General features: G+C 37.6%; 6 protein-coding genes and 1 long non-coding RNA gene across 7 annotated transcripts; 3 read left to right on the top strand and 4 right to left on the bottom strand.

Annotated features, from left to right (window-relative positions):
• Positions 1-16: 16 nt before the first annotated feature.
• Positions 17-1,186, top strand: LOC120782391. The gene is made up of 3 exons (XR_005706250.1): positions 17-191; positions 257-398; positions 462-1,186. It is a non-coding gene; the product is annotated as an uncharacterized LOC120782391 (long non-coding RNA).
• Positions 1,187-1,484: 298 nt separating this feature from the next.
• LOC120775323 (protein claret segregational) lies at positions 1,485-4,091 on the top strand. Its single transcript, XM_040105467.1, has 3 exons — positions 1,485-1,770; positions 1,896-2,644; positions 2,706-4,091. Exons 1-3 carry the CDS (start codon positions 1,572-1,574, stop codon positions 3,906-3,908), a joined length of 2,151 nt encoding a protein of 716 aa, XP_039961401.1. The 5' UTR covers positions 1,485-1,571; the 3' UTR covers positions 3,909-4,091.
• Positions 4,092-4,889: 798 nt separating this feature from the next.
• Positions 4,890-6,339, bottom strand: LOC120775332 (3'(2'),5'-bisphosphate nucleotidase 1). The gene is made up of 3 exons (XM_040105477.1): positions 6,024-6,339; positions 5,714-5,972; positions 4,890-5,655 (listed from the first exon to the last, which is right to left on the bottom strand). Exons 1-3 carry the CDS (start codon positions 6,138-6,140, stop codon positions 5,114-5,116), a joined length of 918 nt encoding a protein of 305 aa, XP_039961411.1. The 5' UTR covers positions 6,141-6,339; the 3' UTR covers positions 4,890-5,113.
• Positions 6,340-8,233: 1,894 nt separating this feature from the next.
• Positions 8,234-8,886, top strand: LOC120771597 (probable small nuclear ribonucleoprotein Sm D2). The gene is made up of 2 exons (XM_040099673.1): positions 8,234-8,379; positions 8,437-8,886. Coding segments are annotated over exons 1-2 (360 nt in total). The 5' UTR covers positions 8,234-8,377; the 3' UTR covers positions 8,795-8,886.
• On the bottom strand, positions 8,864-9,757 carry LOC120771570 (protein D2-like). The gene is made up of 2 exons (XM_040099639.1): positions 9,499-9,757; positions 8,864-9,434 (listed from the first exon to the last, which is right to left on the bottom strand). Exons 1-2 carry the CDS (start codon positions 9,637-9,639, stop codon positions 8,955-8,957), a joined length of 621 nt encoding a protein of 206 aa, XP_039955573.1. The 5' UTR covers positions 9,640-9,757; the 3' UTR covers positions 8,864-8,954.
• A 3,298-nt stretch (positions 9,758-13,055) lies between these two features.
• Positions 13,056-13,891, bottom strand: LOC120771587 (protein D2-like). The gene is made up of 3 exons (XM_040099662.1): positions 13,811-13,891; positions 13,604-13,708; positions 13,056-13,551 (listed from the first exon to the last, which is right to left on the bottom strand). Exons 2-3 carry the CDS (start codon positions 13,700-13,702, stop codon positions 13,072-13,074), a joined length of 579 nt encoding a protein of 192 aa, XP_039955596.1. The 5' UTR covers positions 13,703-13,708; positions 13,811-13,891; the 3' UTR covers positions 13,056-13,071.
• Positions 13,892-18,817: 4,926 nt separating this feature from the next.
• LOC120771578 (protein D3-like) lies at positions 18,818-20,190 on the bottom strand. The gene is made up of 2 exons (XM_040099651.1): positions 19,889-20,190; positions 18,818-19,825 (listed from the first exon to the last, which is right to left on the bottom strand). The coding sequence occupies exons 1-2, from the start codon at positions 20,024-20,026 to the stop codon at positions 19,346-19,348; spliced, it is 618 nt and encodes a 205-aa protein (XP_039955585.1). The 5' UTR covers positions 20,027-20,190; the 3' UTR covers positions 18,818-19,345.
• Between the last annotated feature and the right edge of the window lie 2,195 nt (positions 20,191-22,385).

The following is a 22,385-nucleotide window of genomic DNA, read 5'->3' on the forward strand; positions in this document are numbered from 1 at the left end:
CTAAAAAAATTTACTTGAATAAGAATAAGGGAAAGTTTAAACATAACTCAACAAAACGCATTTATGGCGCCCATTAAAAAATTATTTTCTCATATTCCCTCATTCAACCACTATAAACAAAATAAATCTGAGAATTGCATATGCGATAAAATATATGTATAATGCCGTAATAACGATCTCAATGATTTCAGGTAAATTAGTCAAACAGAATACCTAGTACCAAATCCATTATCAAAAGCACACTTTTAATTTCCAGTTAGTTGTGAATATCTTATATAAAAAACAAATAAAAACATGGAGAAAGTTTGTTACTGCCTGGGTTGCGAATGTCAAAAATTGCAATCCCCCAAAAGCAAATTAAGAAAAAACATTGAAGCAATATGTATTCCAGATTTTAGGTGATCCTTTGGTATTTGAAGTAATTGGTTACTAACTCTAGTTCTCATTTATTTTTGTAATAGCCTATACAAAGTTTAATACGCGTATGACAAGATGACGGCGATGTATAGAAGACAAAGACGAAGGTCATGGCGATAGCAACAACGTAATAAATGGCGACAAAGCACCAATTGCAGGACTTTTGAACTGAGCTTCACTAGCTTTCACATTTGTTTTCCTAAGTTTCTTACCTTGGAATACTCCGATTTTTTAAATGGCAAGTGCTACTGGTTTTCGTCGTCGCCTTTCCTCACACTAATTACTTTTACGACGCCTCAAAAACCTATATTTTGTATTTTTCATCTAACAAAAATTCCAGCTGTGGATATCTGTCTACTTATGATTAACCGTTCTACTCACTTTATCATTTTCTATGTTTCTCCAGCTGTACGTATAATTCAGCTATTCAGCGCGATTTCAGAATGCTTAAGTGTGCCATAAACAACGAAATTTACAGGTGTGACAATTAAAGTAATAATAACATATTTCATACATTATATATTAGTGCAATATCAAGCAAATAAGTAGTTAGTGGTGAGCTAGTTAATATAAATGTTATTCACATTCTCTCATTCAATACATAACAACACGAAAAAGAATAATTCGGTGAAGAAGTTAACAATACAAGGAATTCATTCTGAATAAAAAATGTCAGTTTAAAATAAAGTAGTTTCCAAAAAAAAAGTCAACCCCACTTTAAAAAAAAACGTTGCGACCACACTGCCAAGAGCATTGTACATTTTAAAGAGATATACAATGAATTTATGTATATATTTTTCAATTCAAAGCAATACACCACGAAAGTCATGACAAACGATCAAAGATTTTCATTTTTTAAAACTATATCATTAGAAATAGAGGAAATGATTCTAAATTTCGATTTTATTTACCCAATTCGATCTATTGGCAATATTGCCAGCAATAATGTGTTTTAGGTTATTGCTCGTCAAGTTTGCTGTTGACATTTCCGAACTATTCCTGTTTGTTCAAATTGTACTAACTTTTATCAAAGTTTAACGGCGGATTTTCTGCTTTGCTTTTGCTATACAATCAGTAGTTTTTTATTTTATTAGAAGGTTGAAATAAAACTTTGCAAATAATAGGTCTTAACATATTAAGAGGAAGTTTTAAAAATGGAGTCGAAGTTACCAAAGCCTTCGGGAATAAAACGTCCAACAGCGCTTACGAGAAATATTTTACCTATGGACCGAATAAAAACAGCAACGCTTGGTTTGCGTTCAAAATCGGCGAATTTGTCTATATGTGCGTTGGATAATTTTCAGCCTCTTTCTCGCGATCTTACTAATTTACCAAGTGGTTTTCAACGCAGAGGTATTTTAAATTAAAGTCTTTAATACCTAGTGAAAAATTAAAAATGTGTGTGTAGCCATAATGTATAATTTTTTTTTTTTTTTATTTTTTCATATCAAAAACTAATACAACATTTTGATTTCTAGAACGTGCAGGATCCCCAGATATAGGCCGCCAGAACGACGCAAATAGTAATGGTGTTTCTCGTTCAAAATTACGACGCAGCCGATCTGCTTGTGATATTCGAGATATGCGACCTATGAAGCGTCCTGAATTAACTCTTGCACCAATTCCAGCCAAGACAACGCGCTTTGCTACTGCAGGCGCGACTAATAATTCAGCAGTATCAACACAACCATTTTCTTCAAACAGTACAGTTTCCAAACCACCACGAATAGGACATGTTGCAGTTTCCTCTACTTCAACTGCAAAAAAAGGATACCCTACAAAATCTCAAAATACAGCAAATGTAGGGAACAATGGTCCTGGACGCGTTCCCAGCACAAGTACAAAAATGTCAGCAACAGTAACTAAGAAAATGGGTTCGAGTACATCTACATCTGTTTCAACTACTGGAGCTGGAAAACCTATTAATAAACGCATACCGCCTTACGATTTTAAAGCACGGTACAATGATTTATTAGAAAAATACAAAATACTAAAGGCAAAGTTTGAAGAAAAGTGTGAGCAAATGGGTGCAATGGAAGGTGTGCCTGAACAGCTAGAGGAGTCACAAGATCAGTTATTCAAAACAAAAGAGGAGTTAAAAAATATCTGTACCGAGAGGGATTGTTTAAGCCAACAAATTAAGTCATTAAATTTGAAAATAGATTCCATTTCGGCATTATGCGTGAAGACGAAAGATGAATTGGACTTTATAACAGAGGAACACAAAGTGAGTATTGATTATTTGAAATTGTGGATCTTAGTAGTTTATGTATATATTTTTTTTATAGATCTTGAAAGAAGCACACGGGACCCTTACTAATGAAGTACTTGAGCTACGAGAACGATCAATACGCTTAACAGAAGAAAACGTTTTACTACAGGAAGATTTAACTGCTTGTAAGGAACAATTGTTTCGTGCCAATTTAGAACGAAAGGAATTGCATAACACAATTATGGATTTGCGTGGAAATATACGGGTTTTCTGTCGTGTTAGACCACCGTTGGACTTTGAACAAGAAAAATTACTTTGTGGATGGAACTACGTAGATGAGTCCACAGTGGAAATTCAGAACTTTGAGAACAAGAATAAAAGTGGAGCACATACTTTTTCATTCGATCATGTATTTCATCCTAATTCAAAACAGGAGGATATTTTTGAAATGGTATCACCTTTAATACAATCGGCATTAGATGGCTACAATATTTGTATATTTGCCTATGGACAAACAGGTAGTGGGAAAACATATACGATGGATGGTATACCAACCAATGTGGGTGTAATACCGAGAACCGTAGATTTGCTTTTCGACTCTATTAAGAACTACAAACGCCTTGGATGGGAATATGAGATACGCGTTACATTTCTGGAAATCTACAACGAAGTGCTCTATGATCTACTGAGCAATGAACAAAAAGATATGGAAATACGCATGGCTAAACATAATAAGAATGACATATATGTTTCAAACATAACGCAAGAGACGGTTACATCAGCGTCACGCTTGCGGGACCTTATGCATGTGGCTAAAATGAATCGAGCTACGGCTTCAACTGCGGGAAATGAGCGATCATCGAGATCACATGCAGTTACTAAAATTGAACTTATCGGCTTTCACGCTGAGAAAAATGAAACATCTGTCGGTACAATCAATCTCGTTGACCTGGCCGGTTCTGAGTCGCCCAAAACAAGTACACGCATGAACGAAACGAAAAACATTAATCGATCCCTTTCTGAACTTACTAATGTTATCTTAGCATTGTTACAGAAACAAGACCATATACCATATCGTAATTCGAAGCTAACACATTTATTAATGCCATCATTAGGAGGAAACTCGAAAACATTAATGTTTATAAATGTGGCACCATTTTTAGACTGCTTTGTTGAGTCGGTTAAGTCCTTGCGTTTCGCAGCATCCGTTAATTCATGTAAAATGACGAAAGCAAAACGCAACAGATTTTTAAATACGTCTAGCAATAATTCACTCTAAAATTAGTGCCAATGTTATATTTATTAAGCATTCTTTTATCTTTGTACAAATTTTCGTTGCCTGCTTGTATTTTTTGTGCTTTTCCAGAAATCACTAACTCCTCGTATTAGTTTTGTACTTTGCGTTATTATTTTTTAATAAACACATAGCTCACATAAAATCTAGTGAACTACTTTTTATATGCACATTTTTGCTATTGCTATTTCTTTTTGAGTTTAAAGCAAAATCATGTGACAGTCATCACTAGAGATGGTATGGAACTTTTCTTTAATATGCTGTTTTTAACCTTCAATCGGGCGCGCGTAACCGAAAAGACATTTGGGATGTATATAGATATATTATCATTGTCCTTAAAGTCTATTTTGTCAAAAAAAGTAATTAAAATTATTAAAAATGTAATTGGTAATAATACCGCGCCCGCTTGAAGGTTAATACACCTTGTAATATTTTTTATTCAAATATTTGAATTTTAATTTGATATAAATTAAATGTTTATAAATGCATCCAAACACTATACTGGATTTCTCACAAATGCATGTAAATGAAGTTCTGCAAATCTTCGCAACAAACATAAGGAGTTTTAAAGATAAAATACTCTGAAGTTTGTTGTTTGTTCCGGGTCGAAGTTTGTAAAAGTATTGGATTAAGAGATTGCTGATTGAAAATTCTAATAAGAAAATATCAACAAACAATGACTTGCTGGCCATGTAACCCTTTTCCAATTTTTTCCAGAGAAATAAAGATTAATGCCAATTACTTAAAGCACCGTGTGTTCTCGATTTCACTCGGTTTCAATTACAACTACATAAAAGTTAGGTGTTTTGTTTTTAGATTACGATGGTATCAAGGCATACTTTTAAATAACCGTTCCCACGATAGTCGAGTCAAGTAATGGGGACGATCACGGATTTTATCCGGCAAAGAACTATCAGCTCGGCACCATTCCTCGAAATTACTTCAAAAATGTTTTCATAAATTAAATAAGGAATCGGGAAATTTTAATTTTCTCCTTTATTGTAAGAGATCGTTAATAAAGTGCACTAGTACTACATGCCTAAAAAAGAATTTGTTTGCATAGGTGTCTCCACTGATTTTTATTGCTATTAATTATTTTATTTTTGGTGAAGCTCAAGAAACTCTCTAAAAACTTGCTATCGATAAGTAATTTTGCTTGTCTAGCAGTTAGCTAACATAAATAAAATGTTTTATGCACGCAAAGTAGCTATAATATCGTTAGGTACCTGGCGAGCGATTTCGGAATGTGATATTTCAGGAATTGTTGCTAAGACACCCATCCGATTTTTATAATCTACATCAGCTGCATATGAGTAGTGAATGCCTGCTAAATCGGTAAGGGTGCCTCCGTATGCTTCTAGTACAGCTTCCGGTGCACAAGTGTCCCACCGCTTGCAACCGGGACTAGCAAAAACATATGCGTGTGCCTTGCCTTCAAGTAATTGTAATACTTTGTATCCAGCACCCCCAACTTTAATTACTTTTGTTGGTGATAGAGCATCTAATGCTTGTTGTACCAAGGGTGTTAAATGAGAACGTGTAGTCGTAATAATCATTTGCTCTTTGGGTGGACTTGTAGGTTCGAATCCTCCTGTGCCTAACCCTTTAAGACCCCATATAGTTCTTCCTATGTCGCCATTAGATTGTTTGTAGTAGGGTTGGTAAATAATACCTCCAACAGCGCGATCTTTAATTGCTATCCCAATTAGTACCGTCACATGCTCTAATAAACCTTAATAAAGATAATAATTGATTTGATAAATTGGCAATTTTATTAAATTATGTTGTACCTTTAGTGTACTCTGATGTGCCGTCTAAAGGATCAACCCATATCACGAATTCTTCCTCCTTAATTTCAAGTAATTCCTCTGGACAACTATGTGTAAGGAATTCCTCGTTTTCTTCAGATACCAACCACTCCGCTTTGACATTTAAATTGGAGTCACCCTCCTCGCCAATGATTGTAATATTAGGAAATTTTCTTGATAGAGACGCAATAATACATTGTTGAGCGGATCGGTCAGCTTCAGTTTGTAAGTCGTCTTTGCCCTAATAAATGAATTGGTCATAGACTTTTATACGTATGTACGTTGCTAATACCTCTTTTTCCACAATACCAAGATTGCCGCGCTGCATTACTTCTCGAATTATTGAGCCTGCACGGGCTGCTGTGTTGATGGACAAAGCCATGATACGCATCACTTTAGGAGTTGTCATTGTATATTATACGATTTTTATTTATTTTTAGAAAAATTTCTACTTTTGCAATGTAGAGTGACTAGGAAACTGTAAGCCTCTACTAATAAAATTATCGTGTTATCGAATGTCATGGTTTGATGTTATACTCGATTCGTTCTTATCACTAACTACTGCATAAGTACTAATTGAGACAGTAAAACCTTATATAATTTTACAATTTGGGATTTCAGGTTTATTACACGACTATTTTCATTTCGGTATTCACGAATTTGATACTTTAACACCAATAAATCAATAAAATCGTTTATAATATTGATCAATAATTGTAATGATTTATCCATTACCGAGAAAATATTTTTTCACAAGCATTTATCGCATCATGAGTAACAGGAGGAGAACTGTAGTTTCATCACTAAAAGCGCCCATACACGAGCACACAAGTGCGTTTGATCGGTATGTGTGCGCTTGCGGTTTATCGTATATGGGCTTGTTCGCGTACTGATCCATGTTCGCGAAAATGTTTGATTTTTTACGATCGGTGCACGAACATGTTTATCGTGTATGGCGTTGTCGGCGCTCAAAATCTCATTTCTCTCGTGTCGCCGAACAGTGAAGATCGCGGACAATGGCAAGTGTTAAGGGCAGAGCCTGCTTTCGAGGCTTCAAAAAATCGATTTTTTTGAGGATTTTTTTGGGAGAGAAAGAAATAATTGATTCAAGCGAAATTTCTAGGCTTTATAGTTACATACTTGAACATCTTTCACAAATTTTTTGGATACGAAATCTTTGATATTCTGCCTTTGGGAAGCAATTGCCCGACGCATCTCGGCGGGCAGGATGCAGGTCGCATTTTCTATCGGAAACAAAAAATTCAAAGAGATTCAGATTTTTTATTAATTTATCTTCTAGTTAAACTAAGAAAATTTCAAAAAAAAGTGTTAAATTTAAAATTTTATTAAAAATTGAATAAATAGTGGCTTTTGATAAAAAAATGTTAATTTATGCTGTTTAAAAATATGTTAAAACTTGACTTTGCTTAATATTTTTTTTAGTTTAACTAGATGATAATTTTATGCCAATGATAATAAACTTTGCCCTAATTCCATACGAAGTTTAGTTTTTTTTCTACCCTGCCCGCCAATTAAGAATAATCGCAAAAATGAAAAACCGAGAAATCACGCTTCAAAGTTTTCGCTTTTTGCCTAAGCGCTCATACAGTGTAAGAAAAATAAAAGTTGGAATAACTTATTATCGAAATACAAAGAAATATATAAAAGTGGTACATTAGAAATAAATTCGAAGAAATGTTCCGCTTGCCTGTCGCACATGTTAACTTTATGAAGAACGAACGCAAAATGGATTTGTGTGTCGTGTATGGGCAAACGAATTCATACCGATCGAACGCACTTGTGGGCTCGTGTATGGGCTCTATAAGCATCGCTTTCACAATGTCTGGTTAATATTATTATTTTTTAACCGGTAGCTTAACTGGATGATGGCTTCAGCCGACAGAAATGTTATTATCCATTTTTGGATGTAATATAGGAATGCAAATGTTTATAACAAATAATCCCCGTCTGAACTGTTTATAGATTCTTCAGTTGACAGCTGTTATTTAATGTTCTGGTAAAAAACTAACTAAGGAGCCTATTTACCATAATTGTACCATAACTAACTGACAGATGGTTGTTAACCAGATATTGAGAAAACCATTTTTCAACTTGTTGTCGGCAAAGTTCTGTTTACGCGCTTAACCAAACATTGTGAGTACGCCCTAAGTTTTGCGCGAGTTATAATAAAAAATTTATATAAGTAAAAGAAATTTCAACAGTTACATTGTGCAGCCAATACTCCCCTGTCGCGTAGTATGTTTTGCGTTCTATTTTTCTTGTTAGAAAAGTAGCTGCACACAATAATTGTGGCAAAAATACAATAAAATACTTATTTTGTTACTATAAAAGCATTTTTCCTTCAATTTTTTACAACTCTTCTTGATAACCGTTCTCTTAATGATCATTTTTTAATAAAATATGAGAAACCTAATGACCTAATGAAATAATAATCTTATCTCTTTGGAAACACCCGGTTCTGCAAGAATTTAGTTTTGTTTCGTTTCGTACCTGAAATGTGGTTGGTCAAAAAGACCGCGTCCTGCTTAAGTGAGTGACATTTGCAAACGTTTATTAAAAAGTTTTGTACGGAGATATTCTTTATCTAAATTTTGTAACCAATACGAACAACTTATAATTGAAGCAATGTAAGTTTTAAACAATGATATAATATTTGCGTTAATTAACCTTAAATGGATTTGCAGGGCTCTTGTAAAACCAAAATCTGAACTGACACCTGAGGAACTTGCTCGCCAAGAGGAAGAAGAATTCAACACCGGTCCTCTTTCCGTTCTCACCCAATCGGTGAAAAACAATACACAAGTTCTAATAAACTGCCGAAATAACAAGAAACTGCTTGGTCGTGTAAAGGCTTTCGACCGCCACTGTAATATGGTTCTCGAAAGTGTTAAGGAAATGTGGACTGAATTGCCTCGTACGGGAAAAGGCAAGAAGAAAGTTAAACCAGTAAATAAAGATCGTTTTATATCGAAAATGTTTTTACGCGGAGATTCAGTGATTTTGGTTTTGAGAAATCCTTTGGCGACAGCAGCAGGGAAATGAGTTATTTTCTACGCTAACTTTAGTATATATAATATATATGTAGGCATTATGGTAATCAAGACAGAATAATAATATTTTTGAAAGCAGCCAAACTAGTCTTATTTAATTAAAAAAAATGATTTACAATTCAATACAAACCAAATCAATATATCAAATTGTGTTAGTTGCCTGAAAGCTGTTTATGAACGAAGGGAACATATTCATCCCATTGTGCTTGATAAAAGTTGCCTGCTATAGGATAATCAAGGTCATACTTTAAAGCAAAGTTAGCTGCACGGAAATTGGGACGTTCTTCTCTGCTGTTATTTCCAACTCTTGCCTCATTGAATTCCAACTTTCCATTCTGTTTGTAGAGCAAGAATACATAACGATGCAGTCCTGAATCTTTTGGAGGTCCTGAGCCGACATAAGCGCTTAGAACTTCACCTTTTGAAATGTCATTGTTTGGGATGTTACCCACTAGCCAGTGTTTGAACTCGCGAAATTTTGGTGCATTGCGACTTGGTGCGTCTGGATCTGTCATTATAAGTGTGTAAAATGAATCTTGATCCGCCTCCCATTCTACCAAAGGTTGGGACTTTACTTGAGTTGGTGTGAATTCTATGCCCGCTTTCAATTCCAAGTCGTTGGCATAAGTCACCTAAATACATATTTGATAATTATAGAAATTCAAAGTTTATTTAATTTAAAGTTTTTGACAATACTTTTAAAAACCGGTTTGGTGCACTTTGTACAACATCTGGGACGACTTCAAGTTGCTCGAATATTGTCTTCACGTCATTTGTTTCGTTTGCACTTATATTGGCCGCGATCAACAAAAGCCAAAATACTTTCATAATCTCCATTTAAATGTCCTGCGATGGGTTAACTGTATATATTACAACCGATATATTTCGTATGTGAAATCTAATAGTAATATGCTTTAGGCGATTAAATTAAGTTAACTAACCAACAGAAGCGATTAAAAAAACAATAAACCTACTACAGCTTTTAAGGTAAAGCTGAGAAAGCTTTTACCTGGTATGGGGCATTCCATTATCACGGGCAGGGAAATTGATAATTAACTTTTTATTAATATATTGTTCAAGCTGGGATTCTTGGTAGTGTTTTCCATGTGTGGTTTGTAATAATGGCATATTTATTTTCCAAATGAACATAATAACTACCGACCAGATTTTCTATGAGTTTAATCTGTTTCACTCCAGCCAGATGGGAGATCATCTACATCGACGAAGATAGTGAGACGGAAAACGAGTTTGTTATTAGATTCGCCCCGGACGCAATGTCTTGGGGGCGGCAAAACGATCTCCGCTAGTTTTTAATATTCAGAAAAATACTTCAACAAATAAGATGTCTTGTAAATTTACTATCAATTTCCTCAAAAACCGTATTGTGAGAATTTTGAAACTTCAGAATTTATGTGGCTTCTAGTTCCTAAATTTTATATACATACATATGTACTTAACATCGAAGATATTTTGTAAAAATTCACTTTTGTTGGAACCACCTCATGAAACTTGTAGGTAGGTAGATAAAGGGGGGCGGCAGAACATCCTTGGCCCCGGGCGCCCGAAGCTGTAGCTACGCCACTGGACCCTAGGGAGAGGACTGTTAGATGTGTAAGGTTACAAACAAGGTACAAATTAAACAGTAATGGGAAGAGAACACCACCCTGCGGGACCTATTGTTTAATTATTTTCAAATAGTAGGTGTTACCTCGAAACGGTACGGTGGAAATTGGTCGATTAGTTCGTTGGATATAGCATTTCATCTAAAGATGGGCGGCGTGGCACCACCCATTGTCTCATTTTGACCCGGCTCCTATGAAGCGTTTCGTACCATCTCGGTGTAAAGTTTAATGTATCTGACGCATTTATCTAATGAGCTATCACACCTTTAGTAGTTTTCAACATAACCGTTATCTGGGAAGGGGGCGGCGTTATAACCCGATTTCATCAATTTTCATACCGTCGGAGGAGTCGCAAATAAGATTTGTGCTGGGTAAATTTGGTTAATTTAGCTTTAAGATTTTTTGAGAGATATACTTAACCAATTTTTCAACTGAAAATGGCCCTTTCTAATGCCATCCCTTGTACCGAATAACAGTTTTGTATCTTATTAGGGAGCTTAGTTATAGCAATGTATAGCTTCTCCATCTCACCTTCTCTGAAGAAAACGTAACAAGTGATTTGTATACTCCCGCAATATTTTGCACAGATTGATATATGTATGTACATTACATAGATATAGTACATCACTCAACAGTTGTTTTTATCGTATAAAACTAGATATAGATGATATGGAGTTATATATGTATATGTGGGGTTTCAGTTTCAAATAACATAAAAAACACGTTCTTTAATTTTAAAGAATTTACTAAATTTAAAAACCACTAATTTGAACTGTTTCTTCCGTTTATCTCCGTTTGGCCCCCTTGGAGTCGTTTTTCCGACGGTTGACTAAAATTGAAGTGTTTTCCCTAATGTCTCTCATATAAAAAATATATAAATATATTATTAGAATTCTTTATTGTTACAAACATTCATTATTAACAAAGAAATTCTGAAATTTGTGTAACAAATATTTTAAACTCGGCCATTGCGACGGCATTTCTGGTGATCCCTCGGAAAAAGATGCGTCCGCGTTGGTAGAATAAGGAGTTAGAGGTCAAGTTCTCAAGGCTGTATCTCCGAAACTATTACTCAGAGCAACTTAAATTTAGGACAATATTCTAGAGGTGTTGTGGAATTTAATAAGACAATAAAAAAATTCCAATTCTTGAAACTCATAAACCCATGTAACCCTTAAAGTCTATGTTCACATTCAGTGTTGCTTATTGTTGTAGCAATACCCAATACATATGTAAAAATGATTAGCGTGACAAGATGAGTTGAAATCCGGGTGACTGTCAGTACGTCCAAGCGATAACTTGAGTAAAATTCCAGATATCTTGATAAAACTTGATACATATGTTCCTTGGCACCCAAGGGAGCTTGGTATTGCAAACGAAACCCTACAAAGCTCCAAAACTAAATTAAGATACTTACAGGGGATTGCAGTAGCATCCAAGATCTGTTGGCTAAAACTTTTTTTAAAGTGGGCATGTCCCCGCCCCTAATTGGTTTAATATACATATCTTCCGAGCCACTGAAGTTTAATCAACAAAACTTGCTGTGAGGTAGAATTTTTAGAACTTTTTCTTACGCTGTGAGAATGGGTAAAATCAGATAATAACCACGGCCACTTTCCATACAACGGTTATTTTGAAAACTACTAAAAGTGCGCTAATTCACTAAATAATTGCGCCATAAGCATTAAATTTCAGAACCAATATGATAGGGAAGCGATATAAATCCCTGTTCGGGTGAAAATTGGACAAGGCGTGATATATATTTATATAAAAAATCGAATATACGTATACCTACATATCTATAACTTTTTTAGAACCCAGACGCCAAATATCTGAACGCCAGAGCATTTGGCTGATATTTTACCAAACTTATCAGACAATCTGTGAGTTGTAGTATTGAAATTCGAGGAGCATTAATATTTGTAATGACATACCCTCGTGCCAAGAATTGGTAAAAGACATCCACATATACCTAATATAAATATTTTCGAACCTTCTTTTGGTGATGTCGGTCAATATGTAACAAACCTTAGTGAAATTCAGAAAGCATTTATTTCTAATAGCGGTGTATCTTCTTGCCTCTGATTGTAAATATTGTAATACTTCCTACTTTTAGTTAAAATATATATTTATATATATTAGAGTGTTTCATATAAAACTTTTTTATTTCTTCATGAACACACGAAAATATTGTTCTTATGTTGAAAATTCCCTGAAAATTTTAGCCCTTAATGTTATCCTCAAGTACTTCCATTATGATTTCTCACGTTTTGCACATATTTTTGAAAAAAATTTTGTGAACAGCTGGTTTTATAGAAAAACTTCCAAAGAGAAATTTGTGCGGAATTTGTGTTACTAAATCTTGATCCAATGATTTATAACTTTGTAAAAGTTGTATATTCAAACCAACTTTTTTGCATTCCCACATACAATTTTTGATGCAGCGTTCAAAGATAGCGATTAGAAAAATGACGAATCGAAGACGGCTAATTTGTGTTTGGTAAGACACCCGCCCACTGATCACTAAAAAGTACGCGAAAGCTTCAGTAGTTGCTGGGGTTCCGGGTTTTAAAACCGTATATGTTAGGTTATTTATGCACTTGTAAATTTTTATTGTATTAAAGAGGCATTCAAACTACACTTAAGTTTACTTCTTTCCAGATAATTGCCTATGCACAGTAGGAACATACTCGTCCCACTGCGCCTGAAAGAAATTTCCTGCAATGGGCTCACCCAATTTATATTTCTTCGCAAATTTCGTTGCACTAAAGTTCGGTCTATTTTGACTACTATTTTTTGGTACGCGAGTTTCCTGAAAGCGTATTTCGGCTGGTTGTTTGTATACTAAGAAAACATATCGATGGAGACCAGTCCCCTGTGGTGGGCCAGACCCTACATACGCGGTTAAGACATCACCACTACTAATGTCCGTTCCGTGAATATTGGTAACCAACCAGTGATTAAATTCACGAAATTTCGGATTGCTGCGGCTTGGTGCATCCGGATCTGTCATAATTATCGTATAAAAAGCATCGTTTTCGGCATTCCACTCGATCGAGGGCTGTGTTGCCACCTGTGTTGGTGTTAGCTCCTTTCCATTTTCAGCCAATACATTTTTGTAACTGACCTGAGAAAATTTGTTAGTTATTTGTAAAGTCATATGCAATTGATTTTTCAACCTTTAGATATTGTTTCGGCGCCACTGGTATGACGTCAGGGACAACTTTGTGTTGCTTGAAAACGACGTCCGTACTATCAGATGTTGAAGCTGCAGCCATTGCGTTCTGAAATTTGTTTTAATACAAATATGTCAGGGGCCGGTAGACATATGATTTCGAAGCTATAATATGATTCATAAAATCTTTAGTTACCATAACAAATCTTACATTAGATATAAATCCTTCGACGAGATCAAAACATTATTTATAATTGATAGCTTGATGTAAAAATTTTCGATTTTATTTTTATTTTTCTACATTTCAATGATTGAATCTGATGGCTATGTCTATATATAGGGTGCACCCAAGGCTCATATAATAAAGATTATGTCATTCATCATGTTGGGATGTAGATGAATCAGTTCAGATTGTTATGTTAGAAGAAGATTTTAAGAAAATTTATTTCGTTCATATTTTTCTTGTGTTTTTCATTACTTTTTCAAGCATCATTTTACGGCGTAGTAGCAATCGCTATTGGGTGGACAAAAGTTTAGAGTCAGCCATTCGAGAAGTGGAAGATAGTCTATGGTAACGCCCGGCCTCCAAGGTGGAGACTGGCTGTAACGTCCACGAAGACAATTTTAAAGATGCTGCTATGGGTATAGACCCATATATATATACACATTTTTCCAGTCTGTTGTTGGTAGGGCTCGCTTGCAGTTCTCCACCGTCAAGTTCAGGATTTGTCACCGCCAGGTTGCGACAATACCTTCGTCGGAGTGTTGCCCCCGACGTTGTACACTATGGAATGGCGCGGCCGAGAAGGCGAATGGAATTGCCATCGATTAAAACGTCTTCCAGAGAAAACCCGAGCACCCCATCATCAACTGCGCAGATGGAGGGAAGTGGCGGTTTCTATCACAGCAGAAAGAATAGTAGTATGCAAAAAAATGGATCTGTTCGAGCACAACAATTCTAAGGAAATAATACAATGAATAAAGGTAGCACAACCGACCTTTATCAAGAGGTTTAGGAAGGACCTGACTCAAAGTTACAAGATACTTATTTTCCACAGCCTGATGCGAGATATTTCGAACCTGTCATACTACTCTGTCAAGATGATGGTATTGTGTTCACCCAATAAATGGTTACCAAATCTTTTATGCCTTTTAAATCAGCCGGTCCGGACTATATATTTCCCGCACTTCTGCAGAATGATCTACTGTTTCACTGCGTTGCTTGTTGTTATATACATATGTATAATGCTTATACCCGTTTAGAGTAAGCGCCTAATCTGGGAAAAGAAAACTACCAGACAAAATCTTTTAGATCGATTAGTTTAACATCTTCTTCTTCTTCTTAATTGGCGTAGACACCGCTTACGCGATTATAGCCGAGTTAACAACAGCGCGCCAGTCGTTTCTTCTTTTCGCTACGTGGCGCCAATTGGATATTCCAAGCGAAGCCAGGTCCTTCTCCACTTGGTCCTTCTAACGGAGTGGAGGTCTTCCTCTTCCTCTGCTTCCCCGATGGGTACTGCGTCGAATACTTTCAGAGCTGGAGTGTTTTCGTCCATCCGGACAACATGACCTAGCCAGCGTAGCCGCTGTCTTTTAATTCGCTGAACTATGTCAATGTCGTCGTATATCTCGTACAGCTCATCGTTCCATCGAATGCGATATTCGCCGTGGCCAACGCGCAAAGGACCATAAATCTTTCGCAGAACCTCTCCTCGAAAACTCGTAACGTCGACTCATCGGTTGCTGTCATCGTCCAAGCCTCTGCACCGTATAGCAGGACGGGAATTATGAGCGACATATAGAGTTGGCTTTTGTTCAATTGCCTACTCAGTCCGAAGTAGCACCTGTTGGCAAGAGTTATCCTGCGTTGGATTTCCAGGCTGACATTGTTGGTGGTATTAATGCTGGTTCCTAAATAGACGAAATTATCTACAACTTCAAAGTTATGACTGTCAACAGTGACGTGAGAGCCAAGTCGCGAGTGCGACGACTGTTTGTTTGATGACAGGAGATATTTCGTTTTGCCCTCGTTCACTGCCAGACCCATTTTCTGTGCTTCCTTGTCCAGACTGGAGAAAGCAGAACTAACGGCGCGGGTGTTGAGGCCGATGATATCAATATCATCGGCATACGTCAGCAGCTGTACACTCTTATAGAAGATGGTACCTTCTCTATTTAGTTCTGCAGCTCGAACTATTTTCTCTAGAAGCAGGTTGAAGAAGTCGTACGATACGGAGTCGCCTTGTCTGAAACTTCGTTTGGTATCCAACGGCTCGGAGAGGTCCTTCCCGATTCTGACGGAGCTTTTGGTGTTACTCAACGTCAGTTTACACAGCCGTATTAGTTTTGCGGGGATACCAAATCCAGACATCACGGCATAAAGGCAGCTCCTTTTCGAGCTGTCGAAAGCAGCTTTGAAATCGACGAAGAGGTGGTATGTGTCAATTCTTCTTTCACGGGTCTTTTCCAAGATTTGGCGCATGGTGAATATCTGGTCGGTTGTTGATTTGCCAGGTCTAAAGCCACAATGATAAGGTCCAATCAGTTTGTTGACGGTGGGCTTTAATCTTTCACACAATACGCTCGATAGAACCTTATATGCGATGTTGAGGAGGCTCCTTTTTTATGGATTGAGCAGAGCACACTTAAATTCCAATCGTTGGGCATGCTTTCGTCCGACCATATTTCACAAAGAAGCTGATGCATGCTCCTTATCAGTTCTTAGCCGCCGTGGTTGAATAGCTCGGCCGGCAATCCATCAGCCCCCGCCGCTTTGTTGTTATTCAGACGGGTAATGGCTATTCGAACTTCTTCACGGTCGGGCAATGGAACGTCTGCTCCATCGTCATCGATTAGGGAATCGGGTTCGCCATCTTCTGGTGTTGTGTTCACTGCCATTCAGCAGGCTGGAGAAGTGTTCCCTCCATAATCTAAGTATGCTCTGGGCATCGGTGACTAGATCACCTTTGGGGGTTCTACAAGAGTATGCTCCGGTTTTGAAACCTTCTGTAAGCCGCCGCATTTGTTCGTAGAATTTTCGAGCATTACCCCTGTCGGCCAGCTTATCAAGCTTTTCGTACTCACGCATTTCGGCCTCTTTCTTTTTCTGTCTGCAAATGCGTCTCGCCTCCCTCTTCAACTCTCTGTATCCATCCTATCCCGTACGTGTTGTGGTCGATCGTAACGTTGCGAGGTAGGCAGTGTGTTTTCTCTCCGCTGCGACACGGCACTCCTCGTCGTACCAGCTGTTCTTTTGCACTTTCCGAAAACCAATGGTTTCGGTTGCAGCTGTACGTAAGGAGTTTGAAATGCCGTCCCACAATCCCTTATACCGAGTTGTTGGCGAGTGCTCTCAGAGAGCAGGAGTGCAAGCCGAGTAGCAAATCGTTCGGCTGTCTGTTGTGATTGCAGCTTCTCGACGTCGAACCTTCCTTGTGTTTGTTGACGTGCGTTTTTTGCTGCACAGAGGCGGGTGCGAATCTTGGCTGCAACAAGATAGTGGTCAGAGTCGATGTTAGGACCTCGGAGCGTACGCACGTCTAGAACACTGGAGACGTGTCTTCCGTCCATCACAATATGATCGATCTGGAGGCTTTTCGATCCGGAGACAGCCAGGTAGCTTTATGTATCTTCTTGTGCTGGAATCTAGTACCACAGATAACCATATTTCGGGCCCGGCGAAGTCGATCAGCCTCAACCCATTTGGGGATGTTTCGTCGTGGAGGCTGAATTTACCGACCGTAGGGCCAAATATACCTTTTTTGCCCATCCTGGCGTTAAAGTCGCCAAGCACGATTTTGACATCGTGAGTGGGGCAGCTCTCATAAGCGCGCTCCAAGCGCTCATAGAAGGCATCTTTGGTCACATCGTCACGGGAGTGAATGATAGTACTCGGCGACGGAGTCTCTCTCCCACCACGAATCCAACACCAAACTTGCGCTCCTTTATATGGCCACTGTAGTAAATGTCACAAGGACCTACTCGTCTTTGTCCTTGTCCCGTCGATCGCATTTCTTGGACGGCGGTGATGTCAGCCTTTATTTTCGCAAGGACATCAACCAGCTGGGCAGCGGCACTTTCCCAATTAAGGGTCCGGACATTCCAGGTGCATGCCCTGATATCGTAGTCCTTACTTCGTTTGCCATGGTCGTCATCAAAAGGCGGTCTCTCATCCGAGGCTTGTTGTTCCTTTTCATTGGGGGTGTTTTTTACGTGGCGGGTCCCAAACCCAGCGCACAACCCTATGTGGGGGATGTTTCGCCTTCTCACTTTAGCTCGCCTTCGAACGGATATTCTTAGGCTACCCAGAGCATACTTGGTCAAAGACACAAATTCCGGTCTCCGTTCGAGCTGCTTGAGCCATGTATAAAAAAATCGTTTCTGGCCACTCCCATGTGAATGGCGATCAGAGAACTTTCCTCACTTGCGTGAACTTCTACACATGACTCCATCTTAACAAGTATGTAAAGGATCTGCGGTGATCGTATTATACGACAAATCCCACCCAACCATTTGGGTTTCAGTACGACTTCCCTGTTTTTGGTGAGGTAGTGGGTAGTGAAGAGTAGTGGGCTTCTTTGTAGTAATCCATATTGAGAAACTGAATGACTACAATTTAGTTTTTCAGGACAAAATCGATGGCATAACAGAAGGTGGCAAGTGGGCTTCTGCTCTAAGCAGCAGTATCTGTATTAGACCATTCAGCTCCTTCAAAGGTTGTTTGAATTAATGAACCCTACATGGACGTCGAGTAGAGGTGGCGATATAGTTGCTTGATAATGTAGCTGAGGACCTTACATTCACGCATCAGCTCTTGGAACACTACCAATACGGGGCATACAACAGAGGTAATTTCGGGTAGTCTTGATGGATCTTCTTCTAAACGAAAAAGATCTTGGTAACATTGTAGAAGTTACTACAGAGCTCCTACTTTTAAGATGCCACCTTCAGAAATTTGGAAAAGTGTGCGATTGAGACGGGACATCTCGGCTCCCAATGCTCCAACTTTGGCAGCAGTTTGATTACGGCACACACAAAAATTTTGTCTGTCGTTTTTTTCTTTGTGCACAAAGCATTCAGTGAAGGTCGCGAAGTCATCGAAATTTAACGATTTTAACTTTATAAGTGATGAATTATAGCGTATAATTACACCAAATAAAACTCATCTGGATTTACCTATATACTTTATATAATTCCTTATTGGGTTAAATGCATATTTGCGCTTTTTAAATTGTTTTTATTTTTTCTGGAGATAGTGAATTAAATATAATGTGTGTATACTAAAAATACATGCCGATTTGTCATATATAGGCTTATAAGATCTATTACGTTATGAACCAGTTTCGCAATTAATAGCCGCTTAAATAACTCTTGGGTTTGCTCATTAATAGTCGTCTACTAAGCAGACCGCCGCTGACCTTGTCTATTAAGCCAGCACCTTGTTTCCAACCAGCCAATCCATATTTTCACTTTCATCACTTCTTACTTTCATAAATATTCAAATTATAATTTATGCACTACTTTGGAAACTGTTAATCAATGTGAATATGCAGCTAAATACAAACCTAGACGCATACGTGCATATTTGTTTATATAAGTGGGCGAGTAGGTGCATAAAATAAGATTTGTATGTTTGTGTGTGAAACTGGCTTAACGGCTCGAACCGATAGAAGAAACAAAAAAAAACTATTTCTAAACAAGTATTTTCTTTAACCGTTCGACTTGGGCCATTTCAAGTGCAACTTTAAAATCCTAATTGCTTATAGAGTTCCGGTACATAATCATCATATTGAGCTTGGAAGAAGTTTCCAGCAACTGGTGCGCCTAGTCCATATTTCTCAGCGAAATTCTTTGTTGAAAAATTCTCACGACCCTTAGCACTTGTATTCGTGAGATGAGTTTCAGTGAATTCCAGTTTCTTTGGTTGTTTGTAGAGCAAGAATACGTAACGATGCAATCCTGTGTCCTTCGGTGCGCCAGAACCAATATATGCCGACAGTACTTCACCCTTGTCCAAACTATTGCCGGGAATATTGACCACCAACCAATGATGCCATTCGCGCATCTCAGGCTTAGCACGACTAGGAGCATCCGGATCGGTCATAATTAGTGTGTAGAAGGTATCAGTCGATTCAGGATTCCATTCCACTTTCGGTTGGTGCTTTACTTGTGTCGGAGTCAGCTCTACGCCCTTATCGGCCACTACACCGCTGTCGAAGCTCACCTACCAAAAAAAAATTGTCGCATTCAACTCCATCGAATTAATATAGCTTACTAATAGCCTTACTTTTAAAAAGTCTTTTGGTCCTTCCGCGATTACGTCAGGTATTACTTCCAGGTGCTTCATAAATTTTGTTATATCGGAATCCGCAGCGTGTGCCATATAAAACAGACTCACTAACAATAAATGCTTTAAGTTCAACATTTTACCGTTGTTTTGGTGTATTGTCGTTATCGTCCGCAACCTTTGAGCTTCTAGTTGTGAATAAGCTGTGAAGATCTCTGATGTTAACTGCTGCTACTGTTGGGTCAAAGCTGCGCTTTATTTAGTTGAGCTTTTGCTCGCTCTCAGCGTTATCTATGAATAAGCAGCTGCTTATATAGGTAATGCCGCTAAACTTATTTGGTTATGCATGCACACATATATAGTATATATATTGTACGTCTATAATGATAATTAACTTTATTACAACTTTTATCTCGATGACTGAAGGGTACTTTTCTTAAAAGCAGCTTTTAACTTATATGTAATTAACGTAGTACGTGTTTGTGTGACTTTAATAATAATTATATATTGTTGATCTAAACAGCTGTTTGTTGCTTGACTCTTCAAAACTTGCACAATAAAACAACAACATCGAAACACATCTAACCGCTTCCACATGCAATCTACGTATGTATTTTATTTGGAACTGTGGAAGTATCAACGTGCATTCGTCAAAGCTTCATCAGGTTTAAACAAAATTAGGACTACAATATATTTAATATTAGCCCTTAAGAAGTAAGAAAGGGCTAAGTTCGGGTGCAACCGAACATTTTATACTCTTGCAACTTGCAGGAATCAACGCCAGGGAAATACCTTAAGATGTAAAACATCAATCAAGGCATATAAAGATTTGTTAGAAAAACGCAAATCATTATACGTAGTACGGTATATGGGAGGTGGTGTAGTGTCGACCCGATTTTATCTATTAACTACTATCATGCCACATATTAAAAAAGTGTTCCATATGTTTCATAAATGTAAACATTCAACCACCAATAATATGGAGCAAAGTCAGCCGGGTGTTCGAAAATCCTGGTAATAGTTATAAGGGGGCTAGGTTAAGTTTTCGCCCAATTATAATGGGTTGTCAAAAAAGTCTTGCGGTATTTTTATTGATTTTTTGTTTTATTGAAATTGAAATGAATTTTTGAGGACTCATGCCCAGCTCTTGACCGATGCTACGGCTGCTACGGCTGCTACTATGCCGGTCTCTTTCGACCAATTCAGCGATTTTATCGCAATTTTCGACGCCAGGCCTTCCGGAGTGTGGCGCATCTTCGACCACCTCTACACCAGAACGAAAACGTTGAAACCATCGTTGTGCGGTGGAAATGGAAACTGTATCGGGTCAATAAACTGCACAAATTTTTTTGGCGGCTTGAGATGCATTTTTGCCTTTATCGTAGTAGTACTGTAAAATATGTCGTATTTTCTCTTTATTTTGCTCTATGTTTGCCACGTTCTAACTCACGAACGACTTAAAAGAAACGACAATCAATCAAACAACGCGTGAAATCAGCTTTTCAAAAAGGTATAGCATGACCCGATGCGACGAACTACACGCTTTCAGCGCCAACTAGCGAAAATACCGCAAGACTTTTTTGACAACCAATATATGTATATTTCAGGCACAAAGGTTCACTGTTATGAGTAAAACATGTCCTGTAATATTCATTGAGATAACTCAAATATTAACCGATATATTCAGCATGAAGTCATCTGGAAGATAAAAATCTTTATGTTAGGTATATGGGGGCTCAGGGAATTATTGAGAACCGATTAAAAACATTTTTAATACATAGAATAACTATTTTCAGGAAAAGATTCTGTCGGAATGTCCATTGTATATCTCACACATTGATCAATATTTTCGGCCAAAAGTCAACTATAGATACTGGGGTCCACATATTTAGGGGCTTGAAGAGCTTCTGTTAGAATTGAATAATTTTTGCTCATAAGATGGCTTACACTAAAGGTATTATTCCTAAAAAGCTTTATCCCGTTATGTCAATTGCTTCCTGATTTGTGTACTGGAAAGCGAAAGAATCAAATGGAATTTAAAATTGTGTTATATGAGAAGTAGGTGTGATTCTGATCTGGTTTCGTTCGTTTTCACACTGTAACATAGGAATATAGAAAGAATTCGACGTACTAAATTTACACGTTACTAAATTTAGTCGAAATCGGTTGTTCAGGTCCCGAGATATGGGATTTCACCAAAAAGAGGGCGGTGCAACACCCATCGTCCATTATCACACCGGCTTCCATAAAGCCTTCTTATACTATTTCAGAGGTAAAATTAAATGCCTCTGGCATATTTAGTTATTGACTTATTTTGCTTTAAGTAGTTTTGGACAGTACCGTTATATGGGAAGTGAGTGGGGTTATCTTCCGATTTCATCCATTTTCACACTGTCGATAGAAGTTTCCACTTTTTCAAAATTCTTTTCCCACAGGTAGTTTTGGACAGTACCGTTATATGGGAAGTGAGTGGGGTTATCTTCCGATTTCATCCATT

The sequence above is a fragment of the Bactrocera tryoni genome, chromosome 1 (assembly GCF_016617805.1).
Source record: "Bactrocera tryoni isolate S06 chromosome 1, CSIRO_BtryS06_freeze2, whole genome shotgun sequence".
NCBI lineage: Eukaryota > Metazoa > Arthropoda > Insecta > Diptera > Tephritidae > Bactrocera > Bactrocera tryoni.

What these genes read in the sequence shown, in the direction of transcription:
- LOC120775323 (XM_040105467.1), top strand. Translation starts at nt 1,572, where the DNA reads ATGGAGTCGAAGTTACCAAAGCCTTCGGGAATAAAACGTCCAACAGCG. An exon ending in AAGTGGTTTTCAACGCAGAG is followed by an intron (nt 1,771 to 1,895) that starts GTATTTTAAATT and finishes TTTGATTTCTAG; the next exon opens with AACGTGCAGGATCCCCAGAT. An exon ending in TTATAACAGAGGAACACAAA is followed by an intron (nt 2,645 to 2,705) that starts GTGAGTATTGAT and finishes TTTTTTTTATAG; the next exon opens with ATCTTGAAAGAAGCACACGG.
- LOC120775332 (XM_040105477.1), bottom strand. Translation starts at nt 6,140, where the DNA reads ATGACAACTCCTAAAGTGATGCGTATCATGGCTTTGTCCATCAACACA. An exon ending in TTGGTATTGTGGAAAAAGAG is followed by an intron (nt 5,973 to 6,023) that starts GTATTAGCAACG and finishes TTCATTTATTAG; the next exon opens with GGCAAAGACGACTTACAAAC. An exon ending in CACATCAGAGTACACTAAAG is followed by an intron (nt 5,656 to 5,713) that starts GTACAACATAAT and finishes ATCTTTATTAAG; the next exon opens with GTTTATTAGAGCATGTGACG.
- LOC120771570 (XM_040099639.1), bottom strand. Translation starts at nt 9,639, where the DNA reads ATGGAGATTATGAAAGTATTTTGGCTTTTGTTGATCGCGGCCAATATA. An exon ending in CACCAAACCGGTTTTTAAAA is followed by an intron (nt 9,435 to 9,498) that starts GTATTGTCAAAA and finishes ATATGTATTTAG; the next exon opens with GTGACTTATGCCAACGACTT.
- LOC120771587 (XM_040099662.1), bottom strand. Translation starts at nt 13,702, where the DNA reads ATGGCTGCAGCTTCAACATCTGATAGTACGGACGTCGTTTTCAAGCAA. An exon ending in CGCCGAAACAATATCTAAAG is followed by an intron (nt 13,552 to 13,603) that starts GTTGAAAAATCA and finishes AAATTTTCTCAG; the next exon opens with GTCAGTTACAAAAATGTATT.
- LOC120771578 (XM_040099651.1), bottom strand. Translation starts at nt 20,026, where the DNA reads ATGTTGAACTTAAAGCATTTATTGTTAGTGAGTCTGTTTTATATGGCA. An exon ending in GACCAAAAGACTTTTTAAAA is followed by an intron (nt 19,826 to 19,888) that starts GTAAGGCTATTA and finishes TTTTTTTGGTAG; the next exon opens with GTGAGCTTCGACAGCGGTGT.